The following is a 15,983-nucleotide window of genomic DNA, read 5'->3' as shown; positions in this document are numbered from 1 at the left end:
GTTCCTTTTGATTATGGCATCTTGTCCTTTTCACCTGCCCTTACTTATGTGTAGGTGAGCTGAATTTGGGGTGCGGCCATGGTTAGAGAGCCCTTCTGGGAAGCCAGAGGTCCCAGGTTTGATCCCAGGCCTCAGCAATATGTTGGAAGTGTCAACCCTCACTGCCTCCCCGAGGCGCCCACTGCTCCTTCATTTTTAGATTTAAGCTAAAAAGCATTATTTTACACTTTGGGCTATTCAAAAATAGCAGATATACAAGCTCATAGCGCGGCACCGAGTGCCGCGCTATGAGCTTGTATATCTGCTATTTTTGAAAAATCGTGAAAATGTGTGCAAATCTTTGAATATATATATTTTTAAAGCGAACATTTTTAACTCAAATCTTTGCTTCTGGGGGGTCCCTGGAACAAAATATTATGATGGGGGTCCGCAGCCAAATATATATAATTTTGGGGGTCCTTGACATGAAAAAGATCACCCCTGATATAGAAATATACGTTTTTCAGAATACTGTTGCGATTTAGGAGACATGTAGGATCGGCTTCAGGTCTTAATGGGTTAATTAGGATGGATTAACCAATTAAGACCTGAGGCAGATTTGACAAAATGTCTTCTAAATCCTAACAGTTTTTTGAAAAAAGTATAACTATTGCTATATATATATCAGTGGTTCCAAACGTTTTCTTGTCAAGGACCCCCACAATTATATGTATTTGGCTGGGGAGTGGGGACCCCCATCTCAAAATATTTTATAATAATAATAGGGACCCCCAGAAGCAAAGATTTGAGTCCAAAATGTTCTCTTTATAAATATATATATATTCAGATATTTGAAGAAGAAAAAAACACGAATTTTCAAAAATAGCAGATCTAGAAGCTCGTAGTGCGGCACTCTGTGCTGTGCTATGAGCTTGTATATCTGCTGTTTTTGAATAGCCAAAGAAATCTAAAATGACACAGATGCTTTCAAGATTTTAATGGATTAAATGCAGATACTTCATTTCACTGTATATGCAAATAATATACAGTGGCAAATACCACAAAGGAGTGTGGACTATATTATATTATGTATTAGTATTACATGATTGTCAGTAGCTATTACCTATAAGTATACTCTAATATAACTATTACAGCAGTGGTTCTCAAACTTTTTCATGTCAAGGACCCCCAAATTGACACTTATTACCCCGCGGACCCCCATTTGAAAAAGATATGCCAGGGACCCCCATAAGAGGAGATTTTTCCGTCTCTAGCAGTGATTCTCAACTATTTTCATTTCAAGGACTCCCAGTTTGACATGCATTAGGCTACGGACCCCCATTTAATGGCATTTATACCTCTGGGACCCCAATTCATATTGTAAAATCAATGTTATTGTAACTCTGAGAGTGTACAAATGGAACCAAATGGACCCGTTAGGGTCCATTTGGTTCCATTTGTACACTCTCAGAGTTACAGACCCATAAGGTCCATTTGGTTCCTATCCATCATTTAGCTGGGGACCCCCTGGAACCCCCTCAAGTACCCCTGGGGGTCCCCGGACCCCACTTTGAGAACCAAGGTATTACAGTATACGGTGTGTCTGTTTGTGTGTCCTCCTCCGGAGGTTCATCTCTAATATGTTTCCAAGCCGTCAACCACGACAACCATGTTATGTTATATTTATTTTGTATTAACCTCACAACATCCTGGGCTATGGAGTGGAACTGGCCAATCGGGGGTAATCTGTCCGTTCGGTGTATGGGATCTACTTCTAGCCCAACAGAGCGTGTGTAATTAGACACCAGTTTTACAATAGCTCAGACAGACACACACACACACACACACACACACACACACACACACACACACACACACACACACACACACACACACACACACACACACACACACACACACACATACACATACACATACATATACATACATACACACACACAAACACACACAGTGACCATAATATGCACCCCACACACACACACACACACACACAGACCAATACCGCAGAAATACAGCGTCACAGTTGTATGCCTCCACCAACCAGTAGCCATTTACATAATGCGTCTGTCCACTCCAGTCTCGTATAGTATAGGGCATCGCAGTTCCCGCCCACTTCCTGGTGCAGGAAGTAAATACTCAATGCATTTTTCCCATTGACTTTTCCAAAAATATTTATATCAATTAATTTAAGCCTAGAATCAAGCTATCCAGGATCCTGGTGAATCATGACCATAAAACGTTTGATTCTGTGAAAAAAACTTTTTTGAAAACGGCAAAAGAAAGGGTATTTATTAAATATATTATATCATATCATTAAATATAAAATTTAAAAAATCACAGAAAAAAAGGTTTTATGGTCATGATTCACCAGGACCCTGGATGGCTTGATTCTAGGCTTAAATTAATTGATATAAATATTTTTGGAAAAGTCAATGGGAAAAATGCATTGATTATTTACTTCCGGCACCAGGAAGTGGGCGGAACTGCGATGCCCTATATCGTTGCTGTCCGGCAGAAACCAGCTAACTCCATTTTTCCGCTTTTGCATTTTTTTTTTTTCATAAATCAGTGCTATTGAACACCCTTTACGTCTGTGTGTCAGCATGAAAAAGCGCTTCTGACAAAACCAGCTAACTCCATTGGATCCTCAAACTTTCTGCTAAACCCAAGTTCACCAAAGGGGGGTGGAGTTAGCTGGTTTTGCTGGCTCCAGGCTCCACCCCCTTTTGACCTCCAACTTCATTTATGAGCTTGGAGGTCCATTCAGCTGTTCTTATCAATGATGAAAAAAACCTCCTAACTCCACTTTTTTGTTGTTTTGTTTTTGTCATTTCCTGAAAAATGAACATCTTAGAGTTAGCTGGTTTCTGCCGGACAGCAGAGATATACTACATTAACATGATTTGTGAGGTCATTGACCTTAACATTTGACCACCTACTGTATTTCTAATCAGTTCATCCTTGAATCCAAGTGGACATTTGTACCAAATGTCACAAAATTACACACAAATATTCACCTATGCAAACACTAGTAATTTAAACTAAATATTTGTTATCATCATAGTTTTATTGTAAAATGTGCTTTTATTCTGTGAAAATCTGTAGTTTTGAGCAGTTAAATACACAGCAGTCGCAGCTCACTGTCAAACTTCTTCTGTACACTGCCAGTAGACCAAGGAACTCAATTCCTGAATTCATTTTTTTGGGGGGAAATTCATACTCTCTCATCCTCCGTCCCTCCAGGGTATGGGATGAACGCCTTGTACGTGGAGGCCAGTCTTGAGCCACGCTGCAGTCCTTATTTTGACATATTGATGACGTGAGATTGAATGACTGGCATCACTGGGTCACTAGTACTGTAGTTGATTGTAGTCAATTCTGAGTTGTGTAACATGCTCTGTTCTCTCATAGGTATCCTCATCACCACTATCGCCTCCAAGGGAGAGCTACAAAACTGGCCAGACCTTCTGCCCAAACTCTGCCAACTGCTGGACTCTGAGGACTACAACACGTGCGAGGTAAAGCCTGATTTATACTTCATCGTGCGGCGACTTGTAGCACGACACCTTGTGAGCGTGTACATTAGGGTTTAAGATTTTCCGGGAATTAGCACATTTTAAATCCCGGGAATTTTCAGACCTTTTCCCGGGCTCCCCGGGAATTTTCAGACCTTTTCCCGGGCTTCCCGGCTATCATAGGTCTAAATACCCAGGTTTCCACGAATACCAAAACGCTCGCCCCCAAAACACAGTCGCCCCGGGGAAAATCCGGCGGTAGTGACCTGGTATTCCTAAACGTAACCTCAGTAAACTACGCCTAAACTAAACCTAACCGTATTCCTAAACGTTACCTCAGTAAAACGGTGCCAAAACCAAACTTTATTCCTAAACTTAACCTCAGTAAAACTATATTCCTAACCTTATCCTCAGTAAAACAAATACAAGAACCGCTTGTCTGCGAAAGAAATGGGGGTGACGTGTTTTGGGGCGAAGCCTCCGTTTACCGTAGCAGCACAGCGCAGACTGAACATAATGGCGCAGGAGGTCCAACCTGGGTCCGACGACAAACTCACTGGCCTTCTCCTTGTGTTTTATTTTGTTCATTACTGTTAAATTCAGTGCTGATGGACAGGGGGGATGTTTATGAAAATACGGAACAAATTGCGTCGCATATTGGTTCAAAACGGGGCGATGGGACCCTGGTCGGTAACGTGGCAAGTAAATTGGCTAATTATAATAGTAATTCCTCCACACTGTAGATAGGACTTTCTACAATTAGTAGTCATTTCTTACAAGAAAAAAACAACCTTTGGGATCCCGGGAACCCAAGCCAATTCCCGGGAGGGTAAATACCTCCAGGATTCCTGGATCCTGGGAATCCCGGCATTAAACCTTAGTGTACATCTGCTGTCTCAGTCTCAGTTATGACCTAGGATTAATCCTTGTCGTTCTGCGTGTGTGCGTGCGTGCGTGCTGTGCTGACCAGTGGAGGAAAAAGTACACAAATATTTTACTTAAGTAAAAGTATCAATACTGCAATATAAAAATACTCTGTTACAAGTAAAAGTCCGGATTTCAAAATGTACTTGAGTAAAAGTACAAAGGTATTGGCATCAAAATGTACTTAAAGTACCAAAAGTAAAAGTAGCCATTGTGCAGAATGTCCCATTTCAAGTTTTCAAATGTGTAAAAATCTTTTGAAAATGCGACACACTGTGAGCTTGTAGATCTGCTATTTTCAAATGGCTGAAATGTATATACATAGATAGGGCTGAGCTGTTTAATGTATGTTTTGTGATAATAATCAAAATCTACAAAGTAACTAGTAACTAAAGTCTTCAAATAATTGTAGTGGAGTAAAAGTACAATATTTGCCTCTGAGATTTAGTGGAGTAGAAGTAAAAGTATTGAAGATTGGAATTACTCAAGTACTGTACTTAAGTACAGTACTTGAGTAAATGTACTTAGTTACTTTCCACCACTGGTTATGACCTAGGATTAACCCTTCTGTCGTCATTCTGTGTGTGCATGTGCGTGTGTGCGTGCTGTGCTGACAATGTCAAGTTCCTCTCACTCTGCTCCATGGTGTGTAGGGTACGTGCTCAGACGCAACAGCTCCTAAAATAGCATTCTAAAATGGTTATCCCATAACGCGTTGCAGAGGCTTCAGGCTGTTTCGCTCCTAACAATGAATATGAATCCACACATTCATCGTTAACATGAGCTGACTAATGGTGCTCACGCTGCTCACACAAACACTGATAGATTTTGTTCATTTATAAACCGTCAAAAGGCATTTGACTGCCCTGTGATATCACCCTCCTGTGGGGCGGCAGTTGTTCCTGCTGCCCCGTACTGTCATGTGTTTGCAATCATTTCTCCTCTAACCTACATCTCTTGCACACATGCACTTTCATTTAACTTTTCCCTCACTTCAATTCAGGGCTGCTTTATTATCATCGATGCCAAAGAAGTATCAAAAAAGTATCTCCAAAAAAGCACACAAAAAAAAAATCACAATACAGTATATAATTATAATTTTTATGAATAGTATTCTGGTCCATTTTCAAGCCTTCATTTGATAGAGACAGTGGAGAGTGGACAGAGAAAGGAAATGAGAAGAGAGAGAGAGAGAGAGAGAGAGTGGGGGAAGGACATGCAGCAAAGGGCCTCGGGACACATTGTAAGGCAGCACTCTCTAGTCTGCGCTTTTTCTTCATAACAGGCGTACAGTGTGATGATCTGATCATACCCTTAAAATCTGTGTTCCTTTCTGTCAACAAAAGGAGTCCCTAACCTGGGGTCCGCGGAAACTTTGAGCAGTTTGAGTTTGGTGGTCCATACATGGACCATTCCCTTTGTAGGAACGGCCCTGGCTGCATGTCAGTGGTCCAGTGTGTAAGCTGTGAAGAAGTACTATAGGCTGCTTTTAAACCACCGCAAACGAGACAAGAGACACCTTTTCGAGAATGTCTTTGGGAAGACAGAAGACGTAAAGCGCTTCGGCACTTCCCTACAGAATGGGAAGATAATCATTTTTTTGCCATGTTGAATGGAAAATGTATTTGTCTCATCTATAACAACTGTGCGGCCCTTTTTTTCACAAAGCTGCTTCGTATAAAAGTTAATGCGACCACTGTGGCCTCCTATCATGTGTGTCACGTTCTCGCACAGCAAATCACAGCAAATCATTCCAGGATGGCGACATATTAAACGAGGCGTCGCTTTCAGACTTTCTGATGCAGACCGACCAGGCAGGATATGAACATTTTGGATTCATGAATGAACTGAATTTTTTCCAGCTGTCCATGAAAATGTTGACTACATGGAAGTGGTCCTGTCTCTCTGTCTCTGTCTCTCTCTCTGTCTCTCTCTCAGAGAGAGAGAGAGACAGTTCAATACAATACAAACTTTCTTCTTGTATGGCACCGTTTGCTGAGGTATAAAGCTTTACGGCACTGTTCTGGATTATTCAGCATATTACTGGGGGCTTAAAGGCCTATGTTTCAGTATGTCTGTGCTGTGTCTTATTACGACCAATCCTGGCACACACCGAGTGACTCGTGCAGGCTTCATGCGACACCACTGCGTTCTGCCAGTTTTTTGGGGGGGCAGGATCACGCGCATGCACATGCACGGATGTGCACGTGGCACGCGCGTGCACGCTAGAACGCGTCCCCCTCCATTCATGAGCCAAGTAGTACCCAAATGGCTACTTTGCATAACGGGTTTACAGGTGAGTGTGTCCTCGCTCCTCACATATACGGTATTTAAGCAACACAGCGTTTTGGCTACAGTACCTCTACTGACAGCAGTATCCTATCACACAACAAGAATGCCTCACCGTCGAAGAAGAGAAAGATACTTTGTTCAAAGCAAACTTTTTTGTTTCAGCTCCTATAATTCAAGGCATTCCTTGAGAAGATTTACAAAGGCTAAAAACTAAGCAAAATATTTATCCACCCGTAAACCTAAGTAAAATGAATCACACATTAAGGTAAAATGCCCAAGATGCAACATCTTTGTGATTATTGCACATTCCTCCTGGAAATGCATTTTGAACGCACCTGTAACCTTGAAATGGGAGTCACTGCCTGATTTACCGTCGATGATCACAGCAACCATAATTTGTCGTGTCCTTTTCGTCATCGCATTCTGAGCAGACGATGCTGCGACGAACCCGTTAAGCCTGATTTATACTTAGTCGCACAGTGACTACATACAGTAACAAGCTCACAATCCGTTGTGACAATGAAACAGATTCTGATTCTGATTGTATTTACTGTATTCCGTGTTTATATTTGATAATACTGGATTTACTGTAGGCATTAGTAGTAATTAGGCTTTAGGATGGTAAAGGGGTGTTATGGGTGTTATTTATTACACTGCTTTATTGATGGGCTCGCTACAGCAACTGCAACGAGTTGCAGCCTCCATGCCGCTGTACGCTATCGTAGCGTGGCTATTAAAAGACTCGGAGCGAATGTGTGGAATGCCAAGTGCTCAGAGAGCGCTGACCGGTGGACGTTACCCAAGAGCAGCTCCGCTGTGGTGATTAATGACAGCTGGACGGCAGGTGTGCTAGTGCCGCCAGGGCCAGGTTTGTTGTCACTGAGGAACCAAAGAAGGCCAACATGTGCTCAAATTAAGCCTTGTCGTGTCTCTCAGGCCTTATTTGATCATTCAGGTGATAGTTTCTGCTAAGGCATGAGCAGAAACTACCATTTTGGCTAAATAAGTATTTTCTCAGTGTCACTTTGTTTTATTATTTTCCCATTTCTCCAGATGTAAGACATTACATATCATGTAGCAGGTATTGTTAATGTTCACCCCCCCTCCCCTACTACCCCCCCCCCCCCCCCCCATACTCAGGGACACCAATCACACGACACAACAAAGTCACATACAATAACAAGTATTTTCTGTCACACACACACACACACTAATCTGAGTTGCCAGAAGTTTTCGCCAGCTCTCGCATACAAACGGGAGGGGCGAGGAAACTTCTGGGCCAGAGTCAAGGACCCCCAAAATTATATGTATTTGGCCGCGGACCCCCATCAAAATATTTTGTTCCAGGGACCCCCAGAAGCAAAGATTTGAGTTAAAAATGCTTTAAAAATATATATATTCAAAGATTTGCACACATTTTCAAGAATTTTCAAAAATAGCCCAAAGTGTAAAATAATGCTTTGGGCGAGGAAACTTCTGGGCCAGAGCCCTGGTATTTGTGGGCGGGATGTAACTTACGCTCAGAATCTGAGCGGACACGCCTCTTACCGGTCTGACAGCTGTGCAACTCGTCTAAAACAGTCCGACGAGAGGCAAACAGCAGTACACAACAATGGCGGCCGCAATTTCTCAAGGAGAAATTGCTTCCCGTCGCTCCTATTTACCGTACATGCAACACCCACTGCATGTGGATCCCGCCCCCTTTTCTTCATTGGCTGTCGATTTGAATCGGAACGCAGTGGCCGCGCCCCTGCTGTCCAGGCTCTGAGGCGAAGTCTCCCAGACTACACACACACACACACACACACACCCTGTTCACTGTGTGAACAGGGTGAAACTTGCAGGTTAACCTCTTGATGCACACCGCTCTTATCTTTTTCTGTGGTGTGTGAACTTTAAACATACAGTACTTCTGTCAGCCATGGATGCTGTTAGTTACCATGGAAACAGACCTCAGACAGTGTGGGTCTGCTCCTCAGCGGTTGTACCAAGGTTATTTTATAGTTACCTAAAACTAACCAACCTTTCAATAAAAAAACAACATTATTTTTGTTTAGGGTTAGGGTTAGGGTTAGGGTTTTTTTTTTTTTTTTTTTGGTTAAAACAAAAAGTATTTTGTTCAAAGGTTAAAGCGCTATATTCTGATAGTAATCATTGCTATAGAGTGTTTGTTCAGTAACAGGAGTCTCCCCGTCTCTCCAGCTCTTTAATAAACAGAACATACATTTTTCGGTAGGTGTCAAACTCTCAGCCAATCAGGAGAAAGTACCCATTTTTAAGCTTAATTTGTATAGTGTTCCAGTTCCAATTTTGTCTGCTCATTTCTTAGTGTCATCACTTCCAATTTCACTTGTTTAATCTATATCCTGATAGAGTTATCTATCCTGATTGGATAAAATTGGAAATTAAACTGAAACGAAAATGCATTTTCTGTTTAATAAAGAGCTGGAGAGACAAGGAGACTCCTTTTACTGAACAAACACTCTATTACAATGAGTACTATCAGAATATAGAGCTATTTAACACTTATTTTAAACAAAGAAAATCACTTGCCCTACCTTTAACTGAAAACAATAAAAAATGAAAACAAAAAGGAAACTGAAACTGTATGAGAGGCTTCCAGTATGTTGTTTCTTAAGTGATGTTGTAGGTAGATGTTTCCCAAACACTTCATTTTATTTTCTTCCCATAAATTAGAAAAAACAAATGTTTAAAGAAGTGGTGAAGATAGCGGATCTTCAAGCTCCTAACGCATCCCAAGCTGAAAAGTTTGGGGATCACTGTAGAATCAGGATCAATGTGGAAGAAGCATAGACTGTATAAATGAGATGGACAAAGCCACTCCCCTGCTTTCTACAGACCGAAAATGAAGCCGATTGTTCCAAGACTGTAGGTCCGCCATCTTTCAATATCGCGTCATATCGCGTCATATCCTGCAGAATGAGACCAGACCATTATTGGTTGGGTAGCTTGTCAATCAAGAGTGTGGGCGGGGAATGAATTCTATTGGTTGTGTAGCTTGTCAATCAAATCATCCCGCCCCTCCTAGAGAATAGCCTACTTTATCATCAATTTTAAAATAAATGGGACCATAATTTAGCAAAACGCATATCCTGATGATTGAAAGGAGACTTTAAACTATTGACTGGACGCATATAGAATTTATGACAATTTTTATTACGGTAAGAACATCTAGTCTAAAGTTTGTCAAAAAACCCATTCACTTGCGTTAAAATAAATTCTTTCTGACACCGCAGGTCGGCGCAGGGTAAAACAGCGCCACTCTGGCCATTCATAAGCTTCCGTGTTGGCCTCCTCGTAAATATCCAAGACTTGCCCCTTGGGAAGAAGGTGTGAAAATGTTTGCTATAAACACCTCTAACCTCGTCATTGTTCCTTGCGTTGTTGTCCTTCAGGGAGCGTTCGGGGCCCTCCAGAAGATATGTGAGGACTCTGCAGAGATCCTGGACAGTGACATCCTGGACCGTCCTCTCAACATCATGATCCCAAAGTTCCTGCAGTTCTTCAAGCACAGCAGCCCCAAAATCAGGTAGATTTCTACTCACAGCTTTATTATTTGATCCATTAAGACCGGGAACACATGCTGTGTCATTCTAGATATTTCTTTAGCTATAGCCATTATCATAGCTATGAGCTTGTATAAATCTAAAATGACACCGATGCATTCCCGGAATGAATGGGTTAACCTTTAAACCCCATGTGGTTGACTGGAGTCCCTCTATACTAGTGTCTTTTCTGTTTTCTGTTATTGTGGGGAAAGCTTTCGGTGAAAATAGCTGTGGGGGGGAATTTAGTCGCCAGAGGCAGCACAGCAGTTAAGGTACAGATACAGAGTCAAACTAGAAAATGTGCTCCTCGGAGCACAGGTCTCCGCCAGTACTGTTCCTGATTAATCCTGTCTTACCTCACTTCAAAAGATATAAATGATCTTTTGAAGTGACACACCTATTTATAGGTCTCTATTTCATCATGCGTCTCGCTAGCCAATCAAAGCACACCCTTTCAACATATTGTCACGTGTCACGTGAAGCTTGACCAATGTTAGCTTGGTGGACACACGGAAGGACGAGAACGAAAACATAGTCTCCTGGCGGAGACAATAAAGTACTCTTAAGTCTTAAGATACAGCAGATGCAGGAATATTGTGTTGTGATCTAGCAGGGGGCAAAGTCAGAGGAGATGAAGCATAGACATGGACAGAGAAAGTATTGTTAATGGGAGACATGTGAGGAACAAGGTTATTATAGTTTAGCATTTTTCATGTTTTGTACTTTTGTTTAGTTTGGACTTTTTTTCAGTTTACTTTGTTAGTTTTTAGAGCAGTTTTTTTTAGATTAGTTTAGTTTTTAGATTTTCTTTTAAATTGGTTTTACTTTAGTTTTTATTCGTTTTAAATGTTAGTTTTATTTATTTAGTTTTTTATTGTAATATGCTTTAGTCAGGGCAAAGATTCAACAAGGTCAGAAAAATAGCAAAGATTGCAGATCTACAAGCTTGCAACGTGTCACATCGCGGCATATTGTGAGCTTGTAGATCTACAATTTCTTGCTGTTTTCTGAGATGTTTGGACAGAGACTAAAACTAAGGTCATTTTCTCTATGATTTTGGTTAGTTTTTGTAAATACACAAAACAGTTTCAGTTAGTTATCATTTATTACATAATAGCCAATCTACAAGCTCACAGTGCGTTGCATTGAGACATAATGTGGGCTTGTAGATTGCCATCTTTTAAATTAAAAAGGAAATTTGTATCCCCCCCATTTTTGATTTGAGCTGTTTCACCCGTTTCACGTTTCCCCCCCCTGTGTGTGTGTGTGTGTGTGTGTGTGTGTGTGTCGCAGGTCTCATGCCATTGCCTGCGTTAACCAGTTCATCATCAGCAGGACTCAGGCTCTCATGTTGCACATCGATGCCTTCATTGAGGTACGTCTGAAGCTCACAAGCATTCATTCACCACCAGCCCGGCTGAAACTTGCAACCACTTGCAACTAGGGATTCCGGTTCCTTAACTCATTGACTGCCTGGAGTAACATTTTTGATCATACTAGAGTCACACAAAAGCATAAAAAGTAGCAGATTCGCACGCTCGAGTTTGTAGATCTGCTACTTTCGCATTTTAATCCTGAAAAGTAACAGTTTTGGACATAATTATGAGACTTCCACCCGACAGAGACAATATAGAAAGAGACTAACTCTAAAAATGCCTTATAAATCCTACCTAAGTTTTATGAAAAACACAGGCGTTTTTAGAGTCGGTCTGTGTTTACATTTTGAGAGAGGCACATTTACTGAGATGGACACTGAGACGGTCCATACTCCTTCTGACGTCCGAACTTGTCTTCGGAAAAGGCAGGTGATATAACCACAAATAGACGTCATTCCGAACTTTGGATGGGCGGGTCTCAGAACCTTTCCTTGGAATCTGGGCTCTCCAAACCAGGGTTTCTCAAAGTGGGTGCCGTGGCACCCTAGGGTGCCGTGACACCAGTCCAGGGGTGCCTCAGAATGTTTTGATAATATTTGGAATTGATCCATATCACTTTTGGACCTACACCAAATCTCGTTGTCAAAAATAGCCGATCTACATTCTCACAACGCATTGCAACGCGATGCGTTGTGGGAATGTAGATCTGCTACATTCTGTAGATCTGCTACACCGCCTAAGATACAGTATGTCATGAGGAAAACTTGAGAGAATATCAATTTCCATTAGGGCAGGTTGAAAATAATTCTATACTTTTACGTTTAACCACTCTGGGTGGAGCAGTCGTCAAAAATAGCCGATCTACATTCTCACAACGCATCGCAACGCGTAAACGTAAAAGTATAGAATTATTTTCAACCTGCCCTAATGGAAATTGATATTCTCTCAAGTTTTCCTCATGACATACTGTATCTTTGGCAGAAATATTTACATTTTTAAGTACCGTAATATGAGATAAATGGAGGGTCCTAAGAGTAAGCAAGTAACAATGTAATTCAGGGGTGCCGTGGATGAAAAAGTTATTTACAGGGGTGACCTGAGCCAAAAAGGTTTGAGAACCACTGCTCCAAACTACAGTTCAACTTCAGAGCCTGTCCTAACCCTGATGTCAGATGAAGTATGTATCGCACTTTAGTCAGACAGAGCTGATGAACAGAGAAGGAAAAAAATAACAGAAAAGAGAAAAAAAAGATTAAAACATCTATTTCCTCTTTCATAACTATCTGTTCCTTTGGCCAAAGCAACTCTTTGTTTTTACATTAATTCCTGATAGAGATCAACTACTAAGATTCTTTTTTTCGTCCATGTCTGCCCTGGTGCAGTTCAGTTAGTTCTCTGTTCTCCTTTACAGTGTTGCTTAGTTCCTCGGGGGGGGGGGGGGGGGGGGGGGTATAGTTGAGCACATTCCTATGCTCTGCTCTCTTTCCCATCTGAATGAAGGGATCCTTTTCAAAGGAGGGCGATCTTCTCGTCTTTCCCTTTCTTCTGTTCCATTACCTGGAACATGTTCACAGACTGCCTTTTGTTTCCCTTTGGTGTGTGGCTTGCTGTTTATTTCTTTGGATTGAACGTATCCACCATCCCTCCCTATTTGGCCCTAGACTGATGTCATCAAATGTGACGTCAGCGATTCAGAAAGGAAGCCACACAGTTATTAGACCCTATCATGTGTCTGTTGTGGCCGGCAGTCATGGCTTCCAGCTCCCACCTGATGTCGTGCGGCAGCTCCGACTGCTCCAGTTTAAGTTGGATAACGACTATCTTGCATAACGTCTTCAGACTAGGACATAGGTCTAAAATGAACAGTTCGTCACAGTATCTGTTGTAACCTCTGTTCACTGTAGATCTGTATCTGTATCCCCCGAATAGGATGAGAAGATCTCCCACCATGCAACAGCACATCTTAGTGATGCAACACGGCCCTTTCCCCTTGGGCTCCTCCTTCTTCCAGGAAAAAGTCTCTGGATTGAATTTCCACAGATCATTGAAGGTCCGGACCAGCTGATAGTTGTGCCCACCGAATATGTACAGCTCTCCGTTATAGGCGAAGGCTGAATGGCACGTACGTCGTTCTGGGAGAAACTGTGCATAAGGCATGCTCAGCCAGCAGTTGGTCTCCGTGTCAAACACGCTGATGTTGTTGTAGTCGATCTGATGGTCCCCTCGGCCCCCGAATACAAACATCTTTGTCCCGATGATGGTGGCAGATTGATACATCGAGGCAGGGGCCAGAGTGCCTCTGGGTGCAATTAAAGACCAGGCCATTGTGGTCGTGTCCAACTTGCAGATGTCGTTAGTGTAGTATCTGGTCAGCCGATTGTATCCACCATATATATACATGACCCTCCCCAACACACAGGCCGAGTGGCCGCCTGTCCCCTCTGGGACAGTCCCAGAAACCTTGGGCTTGGACCATCTGTGGGTGTCAACAGCAAATGCGTAAAGCACGTTGCAGTACTCATCCGTGTATGTGCACCCTCCCCAGATGTAGATAATGTCTTCTATCGGCACGGCTGTGTGACCGTCGCGCATGGAGGGAACCTCAAGGGTACTTTCTCCTCTTCTAGCTGTCACTGGGGGCAACTTTATCCAGTGTAAAGACACCGTGTTGAAGACATGCACATGAATCTGACTGTAATTATAGGTCTCTCCGTCACAGTTCTCTCCAAAGGAATACACTTTGTGCCCCACTGCCACAGCAGCATGGACTCCTTTTGGTCCTCCTTGCAGTGCAACCGTCCAGTCGTGTGGGAGTCCCACCTGCTTCAGCCGATACTTAATAACTGCTCGGTTGCATATCGCCTTCAGTCTAGGAGTTAACTCTAAGATGTACATGTCATTAGCAGGCATGTTTCTATTGCATGCTCTATCCACTGCAACGGACCTGTCTCTGAGTCCTCCTAAGAGGATGATATGATCTCCCACCATGCAACAGCACATCTTTTTCATCCAACACGGGCCTTCGCCCTTGGGCTCAACCTTCCTCCAGGAGAAGGTTTCTGGATTGAATTTCCACAGATCATTGAAGTTCCTGACCAGCTGATAATTTACCCCGCCAAATATGTACAGCTCTCCGTTGTAGGCAAAGGCTGAATGACACGTGCGTCGTTCTGGAAGTAACTGTGTAGAAGGAGTTCTCAACCAGAGGTTGGTCTCTGTATCAAAAACACTGATAATGTTGTAGTCGATCTGATGGTCCCCTCGGCCCCCAAATACAAACATCTTTGTCCCGATGATGGTGGCAGAGTGATATGCTGAAGCAGGTGCTAGAGTGCCTCTGGGTGTAATTAAAGACCAGACCATTGTGGTTGTGTCCATCTTGTAGTGGTGTACATTTGTGTAGTATCCGGTCTGGTTGAATCCGCTATAGATATACATGATCTTCCCCAACACACAGGCTGAGTGGCCACGTGTCCCCTCTGGAACAGTCCCAGAAACCTTGGGTTTGAACCATTTGTGGGTGTCAACAGCAAATCCATAAAGCACGTTGCAGTACACGTCGTCTGTACTCCCGCCCCAGATGTAGACGATATCTTCTATCAGCACAGCTGTGTGGCCGTAGCGCATGGAGGGAGCCTCAGGCGCCCTTTCTCCTCTTCCATTTGTCACTGGGGGCAACTTCATCCAGCGCTGAGCCACTGTGTTGAAGACATGCACATCAAGCTGGTCATAAATGGGGGTCTGCCTGTTACAATAGTCACCAAAGGCGTACACCTTGTGCCCCACTGTCACAGCAGCATGGACTCCTTTTGGGCCTCCTTTCAGATTAAATGTCCATCTCAACATTCCACACACCAAAGACCGTCGACCAAAGTCTTGCTCTGTAGAAGAATGCCGCCATGTTGCGTGTGCTACCACTTATATCGTACAGCATCACAGACGTCACACGAGGCTTGGCCAATCCGCAAAGCCATTGGGTTGGGTTGACCAATCAGGGAAGCCGATTGCCTGTCAATCTCCCTAGCATGGAAAATGGATTGCCACAGCAACCCCAGTGCATTCTCTGGAAATTCCCCATGTACCACACAGCAGTCTGTTCAGATGGTCACTGTCTAAGACAGTGGTTCTCAAACATTTTCATTTCAAGGACCCCCACTTCATCATGCGTTAGGCCACGGACCCCCATAACTCAGAGAGTTACCAATCATTTAGCTGGGGACCCCGTGGAACCCCCTCAAGGACCCATGGGGGTCTCCGGACCCCACTTTAAGAACTACTGGTGAGAACAATTGTGTGTATACCGTATC

At 42.9% G+C, this 15,983-nt stretch overlaps 2 protein-coding genes across 3 annotated transcripts in view; one reads left to right on the top strand and one right to left on the bottom strand.

Moving 5' to 3' along the window:
• The window catches only part of tnpo1 (transportin 1), a 50,509-nt gene that overhangs the window by 7,393 nt on the left and 27,133 nt on the right, over positions 1–15,983 (top strand). For both annotated transcript variants that reach the window (XM_084046246.1, XM_084046247.1), the window contains 3 exons: positions 3,412–3,518; positions 10,148–10,281; positions 11,594–11,675. In XM_084046246.1, the coding sequence (XP_083902372.1) occupies positions 3,412–3,518; positions 10,148–10,281; positions 11,594–11,675 (323 nt within the window). The remainder of the gene's footprint in view (positions 1–3,411; positions 3,519–10,147; positions 10,282–11,593; positions 11,676–15,983) is intronic.
• LOC311037232 (kelch domain-containing protein 3-like) lies at positions 13,360–15,522 on the bottom strand (the record flags this gene model as incomplete). The annotated part of the gene is made up of 2 exons (XM_084046352.1): positions 13,360–14,856; positions 15,175–15,522. The coding sequence occupies 2 exons, from the start codon at positions 15,520–15,522 to the stop codon at positions 13,360–13,362; spliced, it is 1,845 nt and encodes a 614-aa protein (XP_083902478.1).

Source organism: Gymnoscopelus microlampas (genome assembly GCF_963454915.1).
Source record: "Gymnoscopelus microlampas genome assembly, chromosome: 21".
Lineage (NCBI taxonomy): Eukaryota > Metazoa > Chordata > Actinopteri > Myctophiformes > Myctophidae > Gymnoscopelus > Gymnoscopelus microlampas.
Note: the sequence above shows the minus strand (reverse complement) of the source record. Positions and strands in the feature narration are given on the sequence as shown.